This window comes from Oncorhynchus kisutch, unplaced genomic scaffold, assembly GCF_002021735.2.
Source record: "Oncorhynchus kisutch isolate 150728-3 unplaced genomic scaffold, Okis_V2 Okis06b-Okis10b_hom, whole genome shotgun sequence".
Lineage (NCBI taxonomy): Eukaryota > Metazoa > Chordata > Actinopteri > Salmoniformes > Salmonidae > Oncorhynchus > Oncorhynchus kisutch.
The window spans coordinates 2,774,371-2,799,631 of record NW_022261983.1 but is presented as its reverse complement, the minus strand read 5'-3'; the positions used below and the strand labels follow the sequence as shown (position 1 = coordinate 2,799,631).

The window sequence follows — 25,261 nt, the reverse complement described above, 5'->3', positions numbered from 1 at the left end:
TAATTTAGCTTGCCGGACGGTGTTGAGCCTATTCACTGTTTCTCATCCTTCACAGGTTGACAGAGGTTCTGTGGTGTGATGATGTTGATCATCATTGCCAGGGATGCTGGGGACATGTGTTGTCGCTGTTGGCTGTTGCTTGGCGACGCCGCAGGTGGATGGTGTTTGATTCTACACCGGAAACAGATAGGAGGTTAGTTGGGGAGACAGGCGGCACGGAAATATACCATTATTACAAATATAGAAAGGTCTCCCAACTGACATGTCATCAGAGATAGAGAGAGAGAGAGTGAGAGAGAGGGAGGGAGGGAGAGAAAGGGAGAGAAAGAGAGCGAAAGTGAGAGGAGGAAAGGGAGAGAGCTCAAAAGAGAGAGAGAGAAATTGCTAATCTTTCTCTCAAGAAGGGTGGGAGGAGGTTTGGGGTTGGGTTGAGAAAGAGAGAGGTTTCACAGAGAATGAATCCAGGTGAACAAAAGTGCTAATGAACACAAAGGTCTTGATTCAACTCCATGGGCCTTAGTTTGTCTTCCAGTGTTGCTGATTACTGTCCATCTGCTGGTTCAGTAGGCTTCTGATTGTGCTTCTGAAGAGCACGTTAGTTCTATCAGAGTGCATTCTGTTTCTGTAAGTGTGAAACATTATGATTCTCTGCGGCTTTTTAAGCACATACACGCGCATTCGTGCACGTGCACATAAACACACACAATTGCACGCACACACACACTGCAGAGTGTGCCCTTTTCCCCTTTTGTCACATCGTCATCCTCCATTTATTGTGTTAAAACTGCGGGCTGTGAGAGACTTGACACTACAGAAAATGGGCCCTGCCTAAAGTTGGGCACAGTAGTTTAGAAAAAGTCCAGACATCTGTATCCTCATGTCTTACACATTGAAATACAGTATGAAAGGTGTCTATAATGACAATTCTACTATTTCACACTCTGATTCTGTTTCATCCCACACACACACCCTCTGAACCCACACACAACCTCTGTACCCACACACACCCTCTGAACCCACACACACCCTCTGAACCCATACACACCCTCTGAACCCATACACACCCTCTGAACCCACAAACACCCTGAACCCATACACTCTCTGAACCCACACACCCCCTCTGAACCCACACACACCCTCTGAACCCACACACACCCTCTGAACCCACACACACCCGCTGAACCCACACACACCTGCTGAACCCACACACACACACCCACCCCACACTCACTCTCGCAGCACCATGTTGGAGGAGAAGAAGACCAAGGTGAAGATCACGTTCTTCGACCTCCTGGTGGGCATCTCCTGCATGGTGGCTGCCATGGTGACGGACCACTGGACTGTACTGAGCCCGCCGTTCGACAAGTTCAACACCACCTGTGAGACGGCCCACTTTGGCCTCTGGAAGCTCTGCATGAAGACCATTTTCATGGTGGAGGAAGATTTCATCACACATTCTCTCTGATTCTGTTTCATTCATTAAGTCCAAGAAAATCCCTTTTTTCACTATTTAGTCTGAGGATTCATTCCATTTATATTCCAGTATAGTATAAATGATGGATTTAGTAGCATCTTCAAGCAGCTATACATATAGAATAGCAGACACTTAAAACACAACAACCAAAATAATATGAAACAGCAGAGGAACAAGTGGAGACACCTGTTGCTATACAATTACATGCCATTTCAAGGACTTAACCCATTCATCTGCAGAGTGGATGTACTTGAATAACAAAGGATGTATATCGCTAGACAGTGGATTAAATACAATCCTTTCATGATTCCTTCACTGTCAACTATTAAGGTGTAAAGATATATTATCTTTAGTCCTCTGTAGTCCTCTGTTAAATTTAAATATATCCTTCCTTTTCCCGAATTTGGATTGGGTGCAGCAGTCAGATGGGGCCCCCCGTGTCTCAGGCCCCTCAGTGATTGGTGGAGAAATAGATCAGCTCGTAAAAAAGGAACTCTCCCATGAGCCCCTTAAATGGAGCCAGAGAGCAACAAGACCCTTTCTGATAGGTAGAAATAACACGGGAATCTATTAAAAAGAACATGTTCTAAATATTCACATTTGATTTCAAGGGTATCTAGAACAACAATATCTACAGAATGTGTACAATATTCTGAATCGTCAATGTCGTATGAAAGCTTAAACCAGGTCGAGCCCTCAACCCGTCTGGTTCGATCGTACCCCATCACAGCACCTAACCCCAAGTAGCTCAGACTGGTGGAAGTTGGTAAATATTTCACATCCTTCTTCACAGCAGTGCTGTATAGACTCGGGCTACACACTGTAAACATGTTCCTGAGAGGGAGAGTAGGAATCTAGGGCACTGTTATCTGGCCCCTTTTCTTCCAGCAGAAGCAGAGATCTGTGGATGGAGAGAGCTGGAGAGAGAGAGAGAGAGAGAGAGAGAGAGAGAGAGAGAGAGAGAGAGAGAGAGAGAGAGAGAGAGAGAGAGAGAGAGAGAGAGAGAGAGAGAGAGAGAGAGAGAGAGAGAGAGAGAGAGAGAGAGAGAGAGAGAGGAGATATTTCATGCTTTTTTGAGGCTGCTGGAGAAGACTAATTCTTAATACTCCTTTCTAGGAGCTAGACAATCTCACAGGGACCTTTACTATAATACACAACCACACACACACACTTCATACACTCTCTCAGCACCATGTTGGAGGAGAAGAAGACCAAGGTGAAGGTCACATTCTTCGTCATCCTGGTGGGCATCTCCTGCATGCTGGCTGCAATGGTGACGGACCACTGGACTGTACTGAGCCCGCCGTTCGACAAGTTCAACGCCACCTGTGAGACGGCCCACTTTGGCCTCTGGAAGCTCTGCATGAAGACCATCTTCATGGTGGAGGAGGACCCTGAGGGCCAGGGCTGTGGCCCCATCAGTCTGCCCGGAGGTAAGGGCTGCTTCTACCCTCCGTCTCTGTTAGGGTCAGGGAGTCTACCCAGAGCTAGGGGTCCTTTACTGTATATCCTCCAGGTGGTACGCAGGTCGACGTTTATTGGGATGAATCTTGTCCTGGAGGCAGAACTGAGTGATCTCCACTTGTTTGGCCAGCAAGTCAAAATTGGCTATATATTGTAAAGATGTATGAAAACTATAATGAGCTTTCTTTTTTTAAATTTAAGGTTAGGGTTAGGCATAAGGTTAGCAGTGTGGTTCAGGTTAGGGTTAGGTTTCAAATTGAATTTATGACTTTGTGGCTGTGCCAGCTGGTGACCACCCTGCAGAGCTGCCTCCAGTACATGAGTCATCCCAATAAATGCCAACATGCAGGTGGTGCAGTGTGATTGTTTCTAACCCTCTGTGTCAGTTCGTGTAAGGCTGGTTCCCAAATGAAACCCTATTCACTACACAGTATACTACTTCTGACCAGACACGACATAGGTAATAGGGTGCCATTTGGGACACAGACAGAGATGAATAACTAGCAGAGCAGTAAATGCCTCTTTGCTCTTCTGCCTCTGTGTCTGTCTGCTTGCCAGGAAGGTGTTTGTTTCTAACCCTGTTTCTTCTGAGGCTAAAAGAACACGGTTAACCCCTTTCTCTGTCTAGTAGTGTCTCCCCAGAGGCAAGGGGCGATTGACCATATCTGTCTCTATTAGTGAGCTACAGTAAGGGTGAGGGGTTACATGGGCTGCAGAAATTCATCTCCTGGCTTGTTGTTGCTGGTGGGGGTCGTTACCAATATGCGGCTTTCCAATTAGAATTTGGCTAACTTGTCAGGGATTCAGAGACTCTCCCCCTGCTTTTCTGTCTGAGCGTACAGTAGACCTGCCCCTCTCCACTTCCATCTCTGCAGATGTCAGAGGGTAGAGGAGAGACAGCTGAGAGGTGTCAGTGTACTTCCCTCTCACACACACACACACACACACACACACACACACACACACACACACACACACACACACACACACACACACACACACACACACACACACACACACACACACACACACACACACAGCCCCCCAGAGTTACTGTGTGTGCATGTGTGTGTGTGTGTGTGAGAGAGACAGACAGAGAGAGAGAGAGAGAGAGAGAGAGAGAGAGAGAGAGAGAGAGAGAGAGAGAGAGAGAGAGAGAGAGAGAGAGAGAGAGAGGCAGTTTTAACTATGTGTGTTTCACTTGCTCTGGCAATGTAAACATATGTTTCCCATGCCAATAAAGCCCTTAATTGAAATTGAATTGAATAGAGAGAGAGAGAGAGAGAGAGAGAGAGAGAGAGAGAGAGAGAGAGAGAGAGAGAGAGAGAGAGACAGAGACAGAGACAGAGACAGAGACAGAGCGAGAGGGTTTTCTTTGCCATGAAAAAGGAACATAAAATTTGACATACTAATTAGGTTCAGGCTAAAAATACTTGAATCAGTTATAGAATCCATTGCACTTTATAGTTGTGAGGTCTGGGGTCTGCTCACCAACCAAGAATTCACAAAATGGGACAAACACCAAATTGAGACTCTGCATGCAGAATTCTGCAAAAACATCCTCTATGTACAACATAAAATACCAAATAGTGTATGCAGAGCGGATTTAGGCCGATACCTGCTAATTATCAAAATTCAGAAAAGAGCTGTTAAATTCTACACCCACCTAAAAGGAAGCGATTCCCAAACCTTCCATAACAAAGCCATCACCTACAGAGAAATTAACCTGGAGAAGAACCCCCTAAGTAAGCTGGTTCTGAGGCTCAGTTCACAAACACAAACAGACCACACAGAGCCCCAGGACAGCAACACAATTAGACCCAACCACATCATGAAAAAACAAAAAGATCATTATTTGACACATTGGAAAGAATTAACAAAAAAACTGCCGAAGGCAGACCTGGCTCTCAAGAGAAGACACTCTATGTGCACACTGCCCACAAAATGAGGTGGAAACTGAGCTGCACTTCCTATCTTCCTGCCAAATGTATGACTTTTTTAGAGATACATACTTCCCTCAGATCACACAGACCAACAAAGAATTAGAAAACAAATCCAATTTTGATCAACTTCTATATCTATTGGGTGAAATACCACAGTGTGCCATCACAGCAGCAGATTTGTGACCTGTTGCCACAAGAAAAGGGCGACCAGTGAAGAACAAACACCATTGTAAATACATCCTATATTTAGGTTTATTTATAACTATTTTCACATCATTACAACACTGTATATGATTGACATTATATGACATTTGAAATGTATTTATTCTGTTGTAACTTTGTGAGTGTAATGTTTACTATTATTTTGATTGTTTATTTCACTTTAGTTTATTTTCTATTTCACATGCTTTGGCAATGTTAACATATGTTTCCCATGCCAATAAAGCCCTTTAAATTGAGAGAGAGAGAGAGACAGGTTTAACTGTGAGGGAGAGACAGAGAGAGAGAGACAGGTTTAACTGTGAGGGAGAGACAGAGACAGAGAGACAGAGAGGTGAGAGAGAGAGAGAGAGAGAGAGAGAGAGAGAGAGAGAGAGAGAGAGAGAGAGAGAGATAGAGACAGAGACAGAGACAGAGACAGAGACAGAGACAGAGACAGAGAGAGAGCGAGAGCGAGAGCGCACGCGAGAGAGAGAGAGAGAGAGAGACAGAGACAGAGACAGAGAGCGAGAGAGAGAGAGAGACAGAGACAAGAGACAAGAGACAGAGACAGAGAGACAGAGACAGAGACAGAGAGACAGAGACAGATTTGTGACCTGTTGCCACGAGAAAAGGGCAACCAGTGAAGAACACACGCCATTGTAAATACAACCCATATCTATGCTTATTTATTTTATCTTGTGTCCTTTACCATTAGTACATTGTTAAAACACGGTATATATATAACATGACATGTGTAATGTCTTTATTGTTTTGAAACTTCTGTATGTGTGATGTTTACAGTTAATTTTTATTGTTTATTTCACTTTATATATTCACTTTATATATTATCTACCTCACTTGCTTTGGCAAGTTGACATGTTTCCACACACACATGTTTCCCATGCCAATAAAGCCCTTGAATTGAATTGACAGAGACAGAGACAGAGATAGAGACAGAGACACACAGAGAGAGAGAGAGAGAGGCTGGTTTGTGTGTGTGAGTGTGGACAAGACAGAGCTGCTCTTCCTCCCGGGGAAGACCTACCCGCTCCATAACATCTCCATCACGGTTGACAACTCCAGTGTCCCCCTCACAGAGTGCAAATAACCTTTACGTGACCCTGGACAACATCCTGTCGTTCTCTGCAAACATAAAAGCACTGACATGGTATTGCAGGTTCATGCTCTACAACATCCATAGAGTATGACCCTACCTCACACAGGAAGTGGCGCAGGTCCTAATCCAGGCCCTTGTCATCTCCCGTTTGGACTACTGCAACTCGCTGTTGGCTGGGCTCCCTGCTTGTGCCATCAAACCCCTGCAATTTATCCAGAACACCGCAACCCGCCTGATGTTCAACCTTCCCAAGTTCTCCCATGTCACCCCACTCCGCAGCCCATCCCATTGGCTTCCAGTCGAAGCTCACATCCAATACAGACCATGGTACTTACCTATGGAGCAGAAAGAGAAACTGTCTCTCCCTTCCTCAAACCGTACACTCCAACCTGAGTACTCCATTCTGCCACCTCTGGTCTCTTGGCCCTCCCACCCCAACAGGAGGTCAGCACCCGCTCAGCCCAGTCCAAGCTCTTCTCCTTCCTGGCACCCTAATGGTGGAACCACCTTCCCCCTGAAGAGTCCCTGCCCCGTCTTCCAAAAACATCTGAAATCCCGCCTCTTCAAAGAGTATCTTGAATAATTCCACAGCACCCCCGTTTAGGAAATTGCCTTCCGTAAACAAAAATTCAGACTCGCTAGTCCAACCGAGGTGTTTGAATTGACTCGCTAGTCCAACCGAGGTGTGTGAATTGACTCGCTAGTCCAACCGAGGTGTGTGAATTGACTCACTAGTCCAACCGAGGTGTGTGAATTGACTCGCTAGTCCAACCGAGGTGGTGTGTGAATTGACTCGCTAGTCCAACCGAGGTGTGTGAATTGACTCGCTAGTCCAACTGAGGTGTGTGAATTGACTCGCTAGTCCAACCGAGGTGTGTGAATTGACTCGCTAGTCCAACCGAGGTGTGTGAATTGACTCGCTAGTCCAACCGAGGTGTGTGAATTGACTCGCTAGTCCAACCGAGGTGTGTGAATTGACTCGCTAGTCCAACCGAGGTGTGTGAATTGACTCACTAGTCCAACCGGGGTGTGTGAATCTCGCTAGTCCAACCGAGGTGTGTGAATTGACTCGCTAGTCCAACAGAGGTGTGTGAATTGACTCGCTAAACTGGATGTGCTAGATGTACTACATTCAGTCGTTCACACTTGGAAGAAAGGCAGTGGGAACTGTCTAAATACAGGTGTGGAAGCCATGAGGATGTGGAAGACAGGCAGTGGGAACTGTCTAAATACAGATGTGGAAGCCATGAGGATGTGGAAGACAGGGAGTGGGAACTGTCTAAATACAGGTGTGGAAGCCATGAGGATGTGGAAGACAGGGAGTGGGAACTGTCTAAATACAGGTGTGGAAGCCATGGGGATGTGGAAGACAGGGAGTGGGAACTGTCTAAATACAGGTGTGGAAGACATGGGGATGTGGAAGACAGGCAGTGGGAACTGTCTAAATACAGGTGTGGAAGCCATGGGGATGTGGAAGACAGGCAGTGGGAACTGTCTAAATACAGGTGTGGAAGACATGGGGATGTGGAAGACAGGCAGTGGGAACTGTCTAAATACAGGTGTGGAAGCCATGAGGATGTGGAAGACAGGCAGTGGGAACTGTCTAAATACAGGTGTGGAAGACATGGGGATGTGAAAGACAGGCAGTGGGAACTGTCTAAATACAGGTGTGGAGTGGGAACTGTCTAAATACAGCTGTGGATTGGGAACTGTCTAAATACAGCTGTGGAGTGGGAACTGTCTAAATACAGCTGTGAATTGGGAACTGTCTAAATACAGCTGTGGAGTGGGAACTGTCTAAATACAGCTGTGGAGTGGGAACTGTCTAAATACAGCTGTGGAGTGGGAACTGTCTAAATACATCTGTGGATTGGGAACTGTCTAAATACAGCTGTGGATTGGGAACTGTCTAAATACAGCTGTGGAGTGGGAACTGTCTAAATACAGCTGTGGAGTGGGAACTGTCTAAATACAGCTGTGAATTGGGAACTGTCTAAATACAGCTGTGGAGTGGGAACTGTCTAAGTACAGCTGTGGAGTGGGAACTGTCTAAATACAGCTGTGGAAGCCATGGGGATGTGCTACTATGTAAATAATTCAAGGTTACAGATATGGATGTGATAATACGTTTATTTTTAAGTGCAAGTATAAAGATTGCATTGGCTTTGAATAATTACAACATTGTCAGTGTTGGAAGTGACTATTCCACTATGTTCAGGCCAGTATTCACTCAATACTGCCTGTGAATGGGTGTTCGATTAGATGGCCATATGGTCTTGTTCAAGGAGGAAATTCACTGGGACAATTGCTGTCATTCAATGCATTGCTGCATACCATTCAACCACAATCTGTGGAATTGTGGATCCAGTTGTGTTTGGTGGCTATAGACTTCACTGCAGACAGATGTAGGATCATAATCTGACCTATTTTGTCACAGCAAAAATAATCCTGCAGCAACAGGAATTGAACATTTAGTCCATAATGTTTTGATCAGTGGTTAAACTGTTAGATTAGATTCATTTAATAGTCACATGTACAGGGTTACAGATGTATTACAGGGTACAGTGAAATTCAGGTAGCTGACTAGTGAAGGTCTGGGGTTAGAAGCTATTGGCCAGTGTGTTGCGTGTAGTTGCCGTATCAGGCTGTGATACAGCCCGGCAGTAGGCTCTCGATGGTGCTCCTGTAGAACACAGCAAGCGTCCTTGGAGACAGGCCACATTTCTTCATCCTCCTGTTAGATTAGGGGCTGTTAGTGACCCAGAGGAAAGTGAGGCATAATGGGATTTATCCAGGTTTCCAGCCACACAGTCAACTGATGTTATGTGTTAGCTGCTCATTAAGACACACTGTTGGGGCTGGGGGTTGGAAAGGGGTTGGGTGTGAGGCAGAATACATCAACACAGCGCAGCGCCAGCAAAGAATATTACATTGTGTGAAAAACACCACAGGATCATACACGCCTAAATGTCTACCCGTGGTGGGAGTCAGGGTGACTCACCTTAATAACATGCTTTGCATTCCAAACCGATTGGAGCTGATCACCGTGTGACATGCGCTACCCTTCATTTCCGTTCACTCCTGTTCGCCGTACACTTTTGTCATTTACCTCCGTAATTACAAGGCATTTGTCTTCCGCAACAAGATGCCTTGATGACATTTGAAAACGGCCTTCCCTATAAATGACGCATGACTTCTTGACTGGTTTTAAATCAAACAGACACTTTAATGAACACCACCATCACGTCAGCCAGGAAATAACACTAGGGGCATATTGTTGGAGTGATGGATGGTTTCATGTGTGTGTCTTTGTCTGTGTCTCTCTCTCTCGCTCTATCTCTCTCTCTGTGTGTGTGTGTGTGTGTGTGTGTTTCTCTGTGTGGTGTGTGTGTGTGTGTGTTGGGAGGAATGTAAGTGGCTCACAGACAGATAGACAGTAGATAGTAGGCAGTTGAATTACCTGTTCATTTGGAAGGAAGGGACCAGATGGTTATTGGCTTAACTCTCAGGAGGGTAGTATTTTTGGAGTCCCTGAGCAAGGAAATTAGTTCAGGATGAGACACAGCTGGATAAATGGAGATGGGTGCAAACTGTAGTTTCTCAACCCCGGTGTTCTGTAACTGTAGTGTTTCTCAACCTCTGTGTTCTATAACTGTAGTGTTTCTCAACCTCTGTGTTCTATAACTGTAGTGTTTCTCAACCTCTGTGTTCTATAACTGTAGTGTTTCTCAACCTCTGTGTTCTGTAACTGTAGTGTTTCTCAACCTCTGTGTTCTATAACTGTAGTGTTTCTCAACCTCTGTGTTCTATAACTGTAGTGTTTCTCAACCTCTGTGTTCTATAACTGTAGTGTTTCTCAACCTCTGTGTTCTATAACTGTAGTGTTTCTCAACCTCTGTGTTCTATAACTGTAGTGTTTCTCAACCTCTGTGTTCTATAACTGTAGTGTTTCTCAACCTCTGTGTTCTATAACTGTAGTGTTTCTCAACCTCTGTGTTCTATAACTGTAGTGTTTCTCAACCTCTGTGTTCTGTAACTGTAGTGTTTCTCAACCTCTGTGTTCTATAACTGTAGTGTTTCTCAACCTCTGTGTTCTATAACTGTAGTGTTTCTCAACCTCTGTGTTCTATAACTGTAGTGTTTCTCAACCTCTGTGTTCTGTAACTGTAGTGTTTCTCAACCTCTGTGTTCTATAACTGTAGTGTTTCTCAACCTCTGTGTTCTATAACTGTAGTGTTTCTTAACCTCTGTGTTCTATAACTGTAGTGTTTCTCAACCTCTGTGTTCTATAACTGTAGTGTTTCTCAACCTCTGTGTTCTGTAACTAATTTTTCTCAACCTCTGTGTTCTATAACTGTAGTGTTTCTCAACCTCTGTGTTCTATAACTGTAGTGTTTCTCAACCTCTGTGTTCTATAACTGTAGTGTTTCTCAACCTCTGTGTTCTATAACTGTAGTGTTTCTCAACCTCTGTGTTCTATAACAGTAGTGTTTCTCAACCTCTGTGTTCTGGAACTGTAGTGTTTCTCAACCTCTGTGTTCTATAACTGTAGTGTTTCTCAACCTCTGTGTTCTATAACTGTAGTGTTTCTCAACCTCTGTGTTCTATAACTGTAGTGTTTCTCAACCTCAGTGTTCTATAACTGTAGTGTTTCTCAACCTCAGTGTTCTATAAGTGTAGTGTTTCTCAACCTCTGTGTTCTATAACTGTAGTGTTTCTCAACCTCTGTGTTCTATAACTGTAGTGTTTCTCAACCTCTGTGTTCTATAACTGTAGTGTTTCTCAACCTCAGTGTTCTATAACTGTAGTGTTTCTCAACCTCAGTGTTCTGTAACTGTAGTGTTTCTCAACCTCTGTGTTCTATAACTGTAGTGTTTCTCAACCTCTGTGTTCTATAACTGTAGTGTTTTTCAACCTCAGTGTTCTGGAACTGTAATGTTTCTCAACCTCTGTGTTCTGTAACTGTAGTGTTTCTCAACCTCAGTGTTCTGGAACTGTAATGTTTCTCAACCTCTGTGTTCTATAACTGTAGTGTTTCTCAACCTCTGTGTTCTATAACTGTAGTGTTTCTCAACCTCTGTGTTCTATAACAGTAGTGTTTCTCAACCTCTGTGTTCTATAACTGTAGTGTTTCTCAACCTCAGTGTTCTGGAACTGTAGTGTTTCTCAACCTCTGTGTTCTATAACAGTAGTGTTTCTCAACCTCTGTGTTCTATAACAGTAGTGTTTCTCAACCTCAGTGTTCTGGAACTGTAATGTTTCTCAACCTCTGTGTTCTATAACTGTAGTGTTTCTCAACCTCAGTGTTCTATAACTGTAGTGTTTCTCAACCTCAGTGTTCTGTAACTGTAGTGTTTCTCAACCTCTGTGTTCTATAACTGTAGTGTTTCTCAACCTCTGTGTTCTATAACTGTAGTGTTTTTCAACCTCAGTGTTCTGGAACTGTAATGTTTCTCAACCTCTGTGTTCTGTAACTGTAGTGTTTCTCAACCTCAGTGTTCTGGAACTGTAATGTTTCTCAACCTCTGTGTTCTATAACTGTAGTGTTTCTCAACCTCTGTGTTCTATAACTGTAGTGTTTCTCAACCTCTGTGTTCTATAACAGTAGTGTTTCTCAACCTCTGTGTTCTATAACTGTAGTGTTTCTCAACCTCAGTGTTCTGGAACTGTAGTGTTTCTCAACCTCTGTGTTCTATAACAGTAGTGTTTCTCAACCTCTGTGTTCTATAACAGTAGTGTTTCTCAACCTCAGTGTTCTGGAACTGTAATGTTTCTCAACCTCTGTGTTCTATAACTGTAGTGTTTCTCAACCTCTGTGTTCTATAACTGTAGTGTTTCCCACCTCTGTGTTCTATAACTGTAGTGTTTCTCAACCTCTGTGTTCTATAACTGTAATTTTTCTCAACCTCTGTGTTCTATAACTGTAGTGTTTCTCAACCTCTGTGTTCTATAACTGTAGTGTTTCTCAACCTCAGTGTTCTGTAACTGTAGTGTTTCTCAACCTCTGTGTTCTATATCTGTAGTGTTTCTCAACCTCTGTGTTCAATAACTGTAGTGTTTCTCAACCTCAGGGGGTTCTATAACTGTAGTGTTTCTTGCCCATCCCCGGCAAATCAAATCAGTTCCCTCCCTCCATCCCTCCCTCCCTCCCCGTACCTTTCGCCCTACCTATTTCCTCCCTCCATCCCTCCTTCCCCGTATCTTTCTCCCTACCAGTTCTCTCCGTCCCTCCCTCCCCGTACCTGCCTCCCTACCAGTTCCCTCCCTCCCTCCCCGTACCTTTCGCCCTACCTGTTTCCTCCCTCCCTCCCTCCATCCCTCCCTCCCTCCTTCCCCGTACCTTTCTCCCTACCAGTTCCTTCCCTCCCTCCATCCCTCCCTCCCCGTACCTTTCTCCCTACCAGTTCCCTCCCTCCATCCCTCCCTCCCTCCCCGTACCTTTCTCCCTACCTGTTTCCTCCCTCCCTCCATCCCTCCCTCCCTCCTTCCCCGTACCTTTCTCCCTACCAGTTCCCTCCCTCCATCCCTCCCTCCCTCCCCATACCTTTCTCCCTACCAGTTCCCTCCCTCCCTCCCCGTACCTTTCTCCCTACCAGTTCCCTCCCTCCCCGTACCTTTCTCCCTACCAGTCCCCTCCCTCCCCGTACCTTTCTCCCTACCAGTTCCCTCCCTCCCCGTACCTTTCTCCTACCAGTTCCCTTCCTCCTTCCCCGTACCTTTCTCCCTACCAGTTCCCTCCCTCCATCCCTTCCTCCTTCCCCGTACCTTTCTCCCTACCTGTTTCCTCCCTCCCTCCATCCCTCCCTCCCTCCTTCCCCGTACCTTTCTCCCTACCAGTTCCCTCCCTTCATCCCTTCCTCCCCGTACCTTTCTCCCTACCAGTTCCTCCCTCCCCATACCTTTCTCCCTACCAGTCCCCTCCCTCCCCGTACCTTTGTCCCTACCAGTTCCCTCCCTCCCTCCCCGTACCTTTCTCCCTACCAGTTCCCTCCCTCCCTCCCCGTACCTTTCTCCCTATCAGTCCCCTTCCCTCCCCGTACCTTTCTCCCTACCAGTTCCCTCCCTCCCTCCCTCCCCGTACCTTTCTCCCTACCAGTCCCCTCCCTCCCCGTACCTTTCTCCCTCCCTCCCCTCCCTCCCTCCCTCCCTCCCTCCTCCCTCCCTCCCTCCCTCCCTCCCTCCCTCCCTCCCTCCCTCCTCCCTCCCTCCCTCCCTCCCTCCCTCCCTCCCTCCCTCCCTCCCTCCCTCCCTCCCTCCCTCCCTCTGTAGTGTTTCTCAACCTCTGTGTTCTATAACTGTAGTGTTTCTCAACCTCTGTGTTCTATAACTGTAGTGTTTCTCAACCTCTGTGTTCTATAACTGTAGTGTTTCTCAACCTCTGTGTTCTATAACTGTAGTGTTTCTCAACCTCAGTGTTCTATAACTGTAGTGTTTATCTACCTCTGTGTTCTATAACTGTAGTGTTTCTCAACCTCTGTGTTCTATAACTGTAGTGTTTCTCAACCTCTGTGTTCTATAACTGTAGTGTTTCTCAACTCTGTGTTCTATAACTGTAGTGTTTCTCAACCTCTGTGTTCTATAACTGTAGTGTTTTCTCAACCTCTGTGTTCTATAACTGTAGTGTTTCCTCAACCTCATGTGTTCTATAACTGTAGTTTCCCTTTTACTGTTTTCTCAACCCCGGTGTTCTATAACTGTAGTGTTTCTTGCCCATCCCCGGCAAATCAAATCAGTTCCCTCCCTCCATCCCTCCCTCCCTCCCCGTACCTTTCGCCTACCTGTTTCCTCCCTCCATCCCTCCTTCCCCGTACCTTTCTCCCTACCAGGTTCTCTCCCTCCCTCCATCCATCCCTCCCTCCCCGTACCTGCCTCCCTACCAGTTCCCTCCCTCCCTCCAAGTACCTTCGCCCTACCTGTTTCCTCCCTCCATCCCTCCTTCCCCGTACCTTTCTCCCTACAGTTCTCTCCTCCCTCCATCCCTCCCTCCCTCCCCGTACCTTTCGCCCTAACCTGTTTCCTCCCTCCATCCCTCCTTCCCCGTACCTTTCTCCCTACCAGTTCTCTCCCTCCCTCCATCCATCCCTCCCTCCCCGTACCTGCCTCCCTACCAGTTCCCTCCCTCCCTCCAAGTACCTTTCGCCCTACCTACCTGTTTCCTCCCTCCCTCCCTCCCTCCATCCCTCCCTCCCTCCTTCCCCGTACCTTTTCTCCCTACCAGTTCCCTCCCTCCATCCCTCCCTCCCTCCCCGTACCTTCTCCCTACCTGTTTCCTCCCTCCCTCCATCCCTCCCTCCCGCCTTCCCCGTACCTTTCTCCCTACCAGTTCCCTCCCTCCATCCCTCCCTCCCCGGACCTTTCTCCCTAACCAGTTCCCTCCCTCCCCATACCTTTCTCCCTACCAGTTCCCTCCCTCCCTCCCCGTACCTTCTCCCTACCAGTTCCCCTCCCTCCCCATAACCTTACTCCTACCAGTCCCCTCCCTCACCCGTACCTTTCTCCCTACCAGTTCCCTTCCGCCTTCCCCATACCTTTCTCCCTACCAGTTCCCTCCCTCCCTCCCCGTACCTTTCTCCCCTCCCTCCCTCCCCTCCCTCCCCTCCCTCCCTCCCTCCCCTCCCTCCCTCCCTCCCTCCCTCCCTCCCTCCCTCCCTCCCTCCCTCCCTCCCTCCCTCCCTCCCTCCCTCCCTCCCTCCCTCCCTCCCTCCCTCCCTCCCTCCCTCTGTAGTGTTTCTCAACCTCTGTGTTCTATAACTGTAGTGTTTCTCAACCTCTGTGTTCTATAACTGGTAGTGTTCTCTCAACCTCTGTGTTCTATAACTGTAGTGTTTCTCAACCTCTGTGTTCTATAACTGTAGTGTTTCTCAACCTCAGTGTTCTAATAACTGTAGTGTTTATCTACCTCTGTGTTCTATAACTGTAGTGTTTCTCAACCTCTGTGTTCTATAACTGTAGTGTTTCTCAACTCTGTGTTCTATAACTGTAGTGTTTCCAACCTCTGTGTTCTATAACTGTAGTGTTTCTCAACCTCTGTGTTCTATAACTGTAGTGTTTCTCAACCTCTGTGTTCTATAACTGTAGTGTTTCTCAACCTCTGTGTTCTATAACTGTAGTTTTTTCTCAACCCCGGTGTTCTATAACTGTAGTGTTTCTTGCCCATCCCCGGCAAATCAAATCAGTTCCCTCCCTCCATCCCTCCCTCCCTCCCCGTACCTTTCGCCCTAACCTGTTTCCTCCTCCCTCCATCCCTCCTTCCCCGTACCTTTCTCCCTACCAGTTCTCTCCCTCCCTCCATCCATCCCTCCCTCCCCGTACCTGCCTCCCTACCAGTTCCCTCCCTCCCTCCAAGTACCTTTCGCCCTACCTGTTTCCTCTCCTCCATCCCTCCTTCCCCGTACCTTTCTCCCTACCAGTTCTCTCCCTCCCTCCATCCCTCCCTCCCTCCCCGTACCTTTCGCCCTACCTGTTTCCCTCCCTCCATCCCTCCTTCCCCGTACCTTTCTCCCTACCAGTTCTCTCCCTCCCTCCATCCATCCCTCCCCTCCCCGTACCTGCCTCCCTACCAGTTCCCTCCCTCCCTCCAAGTACCTTTCGCCCTACCTGTTTCCTCTCCCCTCCCTCCCTCCATCCCTCCCTCCATCCTTCCCCGTACCTTTCTCCCTACCAGTTCCCTCCCTCCATCCCTCCCTCCCCTCCCCCGTACCTTCTCCCTACCTGGTTTCCCTCCCTCCCTCCATCCCTCCCTCCCTCCTTCCCCGTACCTTTCTCCCTACCAGTTCCCTCCCTCCATCCTCCCTCCCCGTACCTTTCTCCCTACCAGTTCCCTCCCTCCCCATAACCTTTCTCCCTACCAGTTCCCTCCCTCCCTCCCCGTACCTTTCTCCCTACCAGTTCCCTCCCTCCCCATACCTTACTCCCTACCAGTCCCCTCCCTCCCCGTACCTTTCTCCCTACCAGTTCCCTTCCGCCTTCCCCATACCTTTCTCCCTACCAGTTCCTCCCTCCCTCCCCGTACCTTTCTCCCTACCAGTCCCCTCCCTCCCAGTACCTTTCTCCCTACCAGTTCCCTCCCTCCCTCTCTCCCTCCCTCCCTCCATCCCCCCCCCCCCCCAAAAAATACCTTTCTCCCTACCAGTTCCCTCCCTCCCCATACCTTTCTTCCCTACCAGTTCACGCCCTCCCCCCCCCCTCCCTCCCTCCCTCCATCCCTCCCTCCCTCCCTGTACAATTTCTCCCTACCAGTTCCCTCCCTCCCTCCCTCCCTCCCTCCCTCCCCGTACCTTTCTCCCTACCAGTTCCCTCCCTCCCTCCATCCCTCCCTCCCCGTACCTTTCTCCCTACCAGTTCCCTCCCTCCCCATACCTTTCTCCCTACCAGTTCCCTCCCTCCCTCACCGTACCTTCCTCCCTACCAGTCCCCTCCCTCCCCGTACCTTTCTCCCTACCAGTTCCCTCCCTCCCTCCCCGTACCTTTCTCCCTACCAGTCCCCTCCCTCCCCGTACCTTTCTCCCTACCAGTTCCCTTCCTCCTTCCCAGTACCTTTCTCCCTACCAGTTCCTCCCTCCCTCCCCGTACCTTTCTCCCTACCAGTCCCCTCCCTCCCCGTACCTTTCTCCCTACCAGTTCCCTCCCTCCCCTCCATCCCTCCCTCCCTCCATCCCCTACCTTTCTCCCTACCAGTCCCCTCCCCTCCCGTACCTTTCTCCCTACCAGTTCCCTCCCTCCCTCCATCCCTCCCTCCCTCCCGTACCTTTCTCCCTACCAGTTCCCTCCCTCCCCATACCTTTCTCCCTACCAGTTCACTCCTCCCTCCCTCCTTCCCTCCTTTCTCCCTACCAGTTCCCTCCCTCCCCATACCTTTCTCCCTACCAGTTCACTCCCTCCCTCCCTCCCTGTACCTTTCTCCCTACCAGTTTACTCCCTCCCTCCCTCCCTCCCCGTACCTTTCTCCCTACCAGTTCCCCATCCCTCCCTCCCTACCTCCCTCCCTCCCTCCCTCCCTCCCTCCCTCCCTCCCTCCCTCCCTCCCTCCCTCCCTCCCTCCCTCCCTCCCTCCCTCCCTCCCCTCCCTCCCTCCCTCCCTCCCCGTACCTTTCTCCCTACCAGTTCACTCCCTCCCTCCATCCCTCCCTGCCTTCCCCGTACCTTTCTCCCAGCAGTTCCCTCCCTCCATCCCTCCCTCCCCGTACCTTTCTTCTCCTACACCAGTTCCCTCCCTCCCCATACCTTTCCTCCCTACCAGTTCCCTCCCTCCCCGTACCATTTCTCCTAACCAGTTTCCCTCCCTCCCCGGTATCCTTTCTCCCGACCATTCCCTCCCTCCCCGTACATTTCTCCCTACCAGTTCCCCCCTCCCTCCCCGTACCTTTCTCCCTACCAGGTTCCCTCCCCTCCCTCCATCCATCCCTCCCTCCCTCCCCGTACCTTTCTCCCTACCAGTCCCCTCCCTCCCCGTACCTTTCTCCCTACCAGTTTCCCTTCCTCCTTCCCCGTACCTTTCTCTCCTACCAGTCCCTCCCTCCCTCCCCGTACCTTTCTCCCTACCAGTTCCCCTCCCCTTCCCTAACCATCCCTCCCTCCCTACCTTGCTCCCTACCAGTTCCCCTCCTCCCTCCCCATACCTTTCTCCCTACCAGTTCACTCCCTCCCTCCCTCCCTCCCCGACCTTTCTCTTTCTCCCTACAGTTCACTCCCTCCCTCCCTCCATCCCTCCTCCCTCCCCTACCTTTCTCCCTACCACCATTCCCTCCCTCCCTCCCTCCATCCCTCCCCGTACCTTTCTCCCTACCAGTTCACTCCCTCCCTCCATCCCTCCCTCCTTTCCCGTACCTTTCTCCCTACCAGTTCCCTCCCTCCATCCCTCCCTCCCCGTACCTTTCCTCGCTACCAGTTCCCTCCCTCCCTCCCCTACCTTTCTCCCTACCAGTTCCCTCCCTCCCTCCCCGTACCTTTCTCCCTACCAGTTCCCTCCCTCCCCGTACCTTTCTCTTTCTCTTCTCCCTACCAGTTCCCTCCCTCCCGTCCCCGTACCTTTCTCCCTACCAGTTCCATCCCTCCCCGTACCTTTCTCCCTCCAGTTCCCTCCCTCCATCCATCCCTCCCTCCCTCCCCGTACCTTTCTCCCTACCAGTTCCCCTCCCTCCCCGTACCTTTCTCCCTACCTGTCCCCTCCCTCCCCGTACCTTTCTCCAACCAGTTCCCTTCCTCCTTCCCCGTACCTTTCTCCCTACCAGTTCCCTCCCTCCCTCCGTACCTTTCTCCCTACCAGTCCCCTCCCTCCCCGTACTTTCTCCCTACCAGTTCCCTCCCTCCCTCCATCCCTCCCTCCCTCCCCGTACCTTTCTCCCTACCAGTCCCCTCCCTCCCCGTACCTTTCTCCCTACCAGTTCCCTCCCTCCCTCCATCCCTCCCTCCCTCCCGTACCTTTCTCCCTACCAGTTCCTCCCTCCCCATACCTTTCTCCCTACCAGTTCCCTCCCCCTCCCTCCCCGTACTTTCTCCCTACCAGTCCCCTCCCTCCCCGTACCTTTCTCCCTACCAGTTCCCTCCTCCTCCCCGTACCTTTCTCCCTACCAGTCCCCCCTCCTCCCCCGTACTTTCTCCCTACCAGTTCCCTTCCTCCTTCCCAGTACCTTTCTCCCTACCAGTTCCCTCCCTCCCTCCCCGTACCTTTCTCCCTACCATCCCCTCCCTCCCCCGTACCTTTCTCCCTACCAGTTACCTCCCCCCCCTCCATCCCTCCCTCCCTCCATCCCCGTACCTTTCTCCCTACAGTCCCTCCCTCCCCGTACCTTTCTCCCTACCAGTTCCCTCCCTCCCTCCATCCCTCCCTCCCTCCCTCCCGTACCTTTCTCCCTACCAGTTCCCTCCCCCCCATACCTTTCTCCCTACCAGTTCACTCCCTCCCTCCCTCCTCCCGTACCTTTCTCCCACCAGTTCACTCCCTCCCTCCTCCCCGTACCTTTCTCCCTACCAGTTCCCCCCTCCCTCCCTCCCTCCCCGTACCTTTCTCCCTACCAGTTCACTCCCTCCCTCCATCCCTCCCTCCTTCCCCTTACCTTTCTCCCAGCAGTTCCCCTCCCTCCATCCCTCCCTCCCCGTACCTTTCTCCCTACCAGTTCCCTCCCTCCCCATACCTTTCTCTCCTACCAGTTTCCCTCCCCGTACCTTTCTCCCGACCAGTTCCCTCCCTCCCCGTACCTTTCTCCCTACCAGCTCCCTCCCTCCCCGTACCTTTCTCCCTACCAGTTCCCTCCCTCCCCATACCTTTCTCCCTACCAGTTCCCTCCCTCCTCCATCCATCCCTCCCTCCCTCCCTCCCCTTACCTTTCTCCCTACCAATCCCCCCTCCCCGTACCTTTCTCCCTACCAGTCCCCCTCCCCCCGTACCTTTCTCCCTACCAGTTCCCTTCCTCCTTCCCGTACCTTTCTCCCTACCAGTTCCCTCCCTCCCTCCCCGTACCTTTCTCCCTACCAGTCCCCTCCCTCCCGTACCTTTCTCCCTACCAGTTCCCTCCCTCCCTCCATCCCTCCCTCCCTCCCCGTACCTTTCTCCCTACCAGTCCCTCCCTCCCCGTACCTTTCTCCCTACCAGTTCCCTCCCTCCCTCCATCCCTCCCTCCCTCCCTCCCGTACCTTTCTCTCCTACCAGTTCCCTCCCTCCCCATACCTTCTCCTACCATTTCACTCCCTCCTCCCTCCCCGTACCTTTCTCCCTACAGTTCACTCCCTCCCTCCCTCCATCCCTCCCTCCTCCCGTACCTTCTCCCTACAGTTCCCGTTCCCTCCCTCCCTCCCTCCATCCTCCCCGTACCTTTCTCCTCCCATTTCACTCCCTCCCTCCATCCCTCCCTCCTTCCCCGTACCTTTCTCCTACCAGTTCCCTCCCTCCATCCCTCCCTCCCGTACCTTTCTCCCTACCAGTTCCCTCCCTCCCCATACCTTTCTCCCTACTACCAGTTCCCTCCCTCCCTCCCCGTACCTTTCTCCCTACAGTTCCCTCCCTCCCGTACCTTTCTCCCTACCAGTTCCCTCCCTCCCCGTACCTTCTCCCTACCAGTCCCCTCCCTCCCCGTACCTTTCTCCCTACCAGTTCCCTCCCTCCCTCCATCCCTCCCTCCCTCCCCGTATCTTCTCCCCCTACCAGTCCCCTCCCTCCCGTACCTTTCTCCCTACCATTTCCCTCCCTCCTCATCCCTCCCTCCCTCCTCTCCCGTACCTTTCTCCCTACCAGTTCCCTCCCTCCCATACCTTTCTCCCTACCAGTTCACTCCCTCCCTCCCTCCCCGTACCTTTCTCCCTACCAGTTCACTCCCTCCCCTCCCTCCATCCCTCCCCTCCCTCCCCGTACTTTTCTCCCTACCAGTTCCCTCCCTCCCTCCCTCCCTCCCTCCCTCCCTCCCTCCATCCCTCCCCGTATACCTTCTCCCTACCAGTTCACTCCCTCCCTCCATCCTCCCTCCCTCCCGTACCTTTCTCTCCTACCAGTCCACTCCCTCCCTCATCCTCAGCCTTCCAAAAGGTAAGCCTTCCCCCAGACAGTCAGGCAGACAGACCCTCCCTGCCTCCAGTTCCTCGTCCCCCTCTCCCCTCCACCTCCACCTTCACCCCACGTGCCATGAGACAGTGGGCCCCAATTTCACACCAGTTCTCAGCCTGCCCAGTCGAGGGTGAGTGAGGGCTAAAGTGGTGAGTTTCTTTAAATGCCCAGATGTAGCTTTGAGCAAACACGTTGGCACTTAAACACCTAATCCGTTTTTTTCCGCTTTGTGTTTGCTTGTCCTGGTTCTTGGCACGGAGCCTAGACTAGCTGACAGCAGGGGGTTGTTTGAGCACATGTGTGTGTGTGTGTGTGTGTGTGAGCAACATACTGTAGCATCAGTAAACAACCTGGCAGGTGTGTGGATTCAGTGGTGGTGTTGGTGATTTTGGTGGTGGTGGTAATGGTGACGGTGTGTGATGGTGGTGGTGGTGATAGTGAGGTGGTGGTGAAGGTGGTGATAAAGTAGATAGTAAACAGGACAACTGTAGTATGGGACTTGTTTTAGTTTGAACTAAAACCATAGATTGTAACTTTGTTCTCTGAGGAGGGTCATGCCATTAAATTACACACACACACGCGCACGCACATGCACNCTGTAGTGTTTCTCAACCTCTGTGTTTCTGAAGAGTGGTGTCCTCACACCTCTGTGTTCTATAGCGTCAGTGTTTCTCACCTCTGTGTTCTATAACTGTAGTGTTTCTCAACCTATGTGTTCTATAACTGTAAGTGTTTCTCAACCTCAGTGTTCTATAATGTAGTGTTTATCTACCTCTGTGTTCTATAACCTGTAGTGTTTCTCAACCTCTGTGTTCTATAACTGTAGTGTTTCTCCAACTCTGTGTTCTATAACTGTAGTGTTTCTCAACCTCTGTGTTAATAACTGTAGTGTTTCTCAACCTCTGTGTTCTATAACTGTAGTGTTTCTCAACCTCTGTGTTCTATAACTGTAGTGTTTCTCAACCTCTGTGTTCTATAACTGTAGTTTTTTCTCAACCCCGGTGTTCTATAACTGTAGTGTTTCTTGCCCATCCCCGGCAAATCAATCAGTTCCCTCCCTCCATCCCTCCCTCCCTCCCGTACCTTTCGCCCTACCTGTTTCTCCCTCCATCCTCCTTCCCCGTACCTTTCTCCCTACCAGTTCTCTCCCTCCTCCATCCATCCCTCCCTCCCCGTACCTGCCTCCCTACCAGTTCCCTCCCTCCCTCCAAGTACCTTTCGCCCTACCTGTTTCCTCCCTCCATCCCTCCTTCCCGTACCTTTCTCCCTACCAGTTCTCTCCCTCCCTCCATCCCTCCCTCCTCCCCGTACCTTTCGCCCTACCTGTTTCCTCCCTCCATCCCTCCTTCCCCGTACCTTTCTCCCTACCAGTTCTCTCCTCCCTCCATCCATCCCTCCCTCCCCGTACCTGCCTCCCTACCAGTTCCCTCCCTCCCTCCAAGTACCTTTCGCCCTACCTGTTTCCCTCCCTCCCTCCCTCCATCCCTCCCTCCTCCTTCCCCGTACCTTTCTCCCTACCAGTTTCCTCCCTCCATCCCTCCCTCCCTCCCCGTACCTTTCTCCCTACCTGTTTCCTCCCTCCCTCCATCCCTCCCTCCCTCCTTCCCCGTACCTTTCTCCCTACAGTTCCTCCCTCCATCCCTCCCTCCCCGTACCTTTCTCCCTACCAGTTCCCTCCCTCCCCATACCTTTCTCCCTACCAGTTCCCTCCCTCCCTCCCCGTACCTTTCTCCCTACCAGTTCCCTCCCTCCCCATACCCTTACTCCCCTACCAGTCCCCTCCCTCCCCGTACCTTTCTCCCTACCAGTTCCCTTCCGCCTTCCCCATACCTTTCTCCCTACCAGTTCCCTCCTCCCTCCCCGTACCTTTCTCCCTACCAGTCCCCTCCCTCCCAGTACCTTTCTCCCTACCAGTTCCCTCCCTCCCTCTCTCCCTCCCTCCATCCCCCCCCCCCCCCCCAAAAAATACCTTTTCTCCCTACCAGTTTCCCTCCCTCCCCATACCTTTCTCCCTACCAGTTCACTCCCCTCCCCCCCCCCTCCCTCCCCTCCCTCCATCCCTCCCTCCCTCCCTGTAACAATTTCTCCCTACCAGTTCCCTCCCTCCCTCCCTCCCTCCCTCCCTCCCGTACCTTTCTCCCTACCAGTTCCCTCCCTCCCTCCATCCCTCCCTCCCCGTACCTTTCTCCCTACCAGTTCCCTCCCTCCCCATACCTTTCTCCCTACCAGTTCCCTCCCTCCCTCACCGTACCTTCCTCCCTACAGTCCCCTCCCTCCCCGTACCTTTCTCCCTACCAGTTCCCTCCCTCCCTCCCCGTACCTTTCTCCCTACCAGTCCCCTCCCTCCCCGTACCTTTCTCCCTACCAGTTCCCTTCCTCCTTCCCAGTACCTTTCTCCCTACCAGTTCCCTCCCTCCCTCCCCGTACCTTTCTCCCTACCAGTCCCCTCCCTCCCGTACCTTTCTCCCTACCAGTTCCCTCCCTCCCTCCATCCCTCCCTCCCTCCATCCCCGTACCTTTCTCCCTACCAGTCCCCTCCCTCCCCGTACCTTTCTCCCTACCAGTTCCCTCCCTCCCTCCATCCCTCCCTCCCTCCCGTACCTTTCTCCCTACCAGTTCCCTCCCTCCCCATACCTTTCTCCCTACCAGTTCACTCCCTCCCTCCCTCCTTCCCTCCTTTCTCGCCTACCAGTTCCCTCCCTCCCCATTACCTTTCTCCCTACCAGTTCACTCCTCCCTCCCTCCCTGTACCTTTCTCCCTACCAGTTTACTCCTCCCTCGCTCCCTCCCCGTACCCTTTCTCCCTACCAGTTCCTCCCTCCCTCCCTCGCCTCCCTCCCTCCCTCCCTCCCTCCCTCCCTCCCTCCCTCCCTCCCTCCCTCCCTCCCTCCCTCCCTCCCTCCCTCCCTCCCTCCTCCCTCCCTCCCTCCCTCCCCGTACCTTTCTCGCCTACCAGTTCACTCCCTCCCTCCATCCCTCCCTCCTTCCCCGTACCTTTCTCCCAGCAGTTCCCTCCCTCCATCCCTCCCTCCCCGTACCTTTCTCCCTACCAGTTCCCTCCCTCCCCATACCTTTCCTCCCTACCAGTTCCCTCCCTCCCCGTACCTTTTCCCTACCAGTTCCCTCCCTCCCCGTTCCTTTCTCGCCCTACCAGTTCCCTCCCTCCCCGTACATTTCCTCCTACCCAGTTCCTCCCCTCCCCGTACCTTTCTCCCTACCAGTTCCCTCCCTCCCTCCATCCATCATCCCTCCCTCCTCCCGTACCTTTCTCCTACCAGTCCCTCCTCCCCGTACCTTTCTCCCTACCAGTTCCCTTCCTCTTCCCCGTAACTTCTCCCTACCAGTTCCCTCCTCCCTCCCCGTACCTTTCTCCCTACCAGTTCCCTCCCGCCCTCCATCCCTCCCCTCCCGTACCGTTTCTCCCTACCAGTTCCCCTCCCCCCATACCTTTCTCCGCCTACCAGTTCACTCGCCTCCCTCCCCCTTCCCCCGTCCTTTCTCCCTACCAGTTCACTCCCTCCCTCCCTCCATCCTCCCTCCCTCCCGTACCTTTCTCCCTACCAGTTCCCTCCCTCCTCCCTCCATCCCTCCCCGTACCTTTCTGCCCTACCAGTTCACTCCTCCCTCCATCCCTCCCTCCTTCCCGTACCTTTCTCCCTACCAGTTCCCGTCCCTCCATCCCTCCCTCCCCGTACCTTTCTCGCTACCAGTTCCCTCCCTCCCCATACCTTTCTCCCTACCAGTTCCCTCCCTCCCTCCCCGTACCTTTCTCCCTACCAGTTCCCTCCCCTCCCCGTACCTTCTCCCTACCAGTTCCCTCCCTCCCCGTACCTTTCTCCCTACCAGTTCCATCCCTCCCGTACCTTTCTCCCTACCAGTTCCCTCCCTCCATCCCATCCCTCCCTCCCTCCCCGTACCTTTCTCCCTACCAGTCCCCTCCCTCCCCGTACCTTTCTCCCTACCTGTCCCCTCCCTCCCCGTACCTTTCTCCCAACCAGTTCCCTTCCTCCTTCCCCGTACCTTTCTCCTACCAGTTCCCTCCCTCCCTCCCCGTACCTTTCTCGCCTACAGTCCCCTCCTCCCCGTACTTTCTCCTACCAGTTCCTCCCTCCCTCCATCCCTCCTCCCTCCCCGTACCTTTCTCCCTACCAGTCCCCTCCCTCCCCGTACCTTTCTCCCTACCAGTTCCCTCCCTCCCCTCCATCCCTCCCTCCCTCCCGTACCTTTCTCCCTACCAGTTCCCTCCCTCCCCATACCTTTCTTCCCTACCAGTTCCCTCCTCCCTCCCCGTACCTTTCTCCCTACCAGTCCCCTCCCTCCCGTACCTTTCTCCCTACCAGTTCCCTCCCTCCCTCCCCGTACCTTTCTCCCTACCAGTCCCCTCCCTCCCCGTACCTTTCTCCCTACCAGTTCCCTTCCTCCTTCCCAGTACCTTTCTCCCTACCAGTTCCCTCCCTCCCTCCCCGTACCTTTCTCCCTACCAGTCCCCTCCCTCCCGTACCTTTCTCCCTACCAGTTCCCTCCCT

The 25,261-nt window shown here is 51.7% G+C and overlaps 1 protein-coding gene across 1 annotated transcript in view; it reads left to right on the top strand.

Annotated features, from left to right (window-relative positions):
* Window positions 1-2,536: 2,536 nt before the first annotated feature.
* The window catches only part of LOC116359841 (voltage-dependent calcium channel gamma-1 subunit-like), a 47,135-nt gene continuing 24,410 nt past the window's right edge, over window positions 2,537-25,261 (top strand). Inside the window, exon 1 of the mRNA XM_031813699.1 lies at window positions 2,537-2,907. Coding sequence (XP_031669559.1) covers window positions 2,667-2,907 — 241 coding nt within the window. The 5' untranslated portion in view covers window positions 2,537-2,666. The remainder of the gene's footprint in view (window positions 2,908-25,261) is intronic.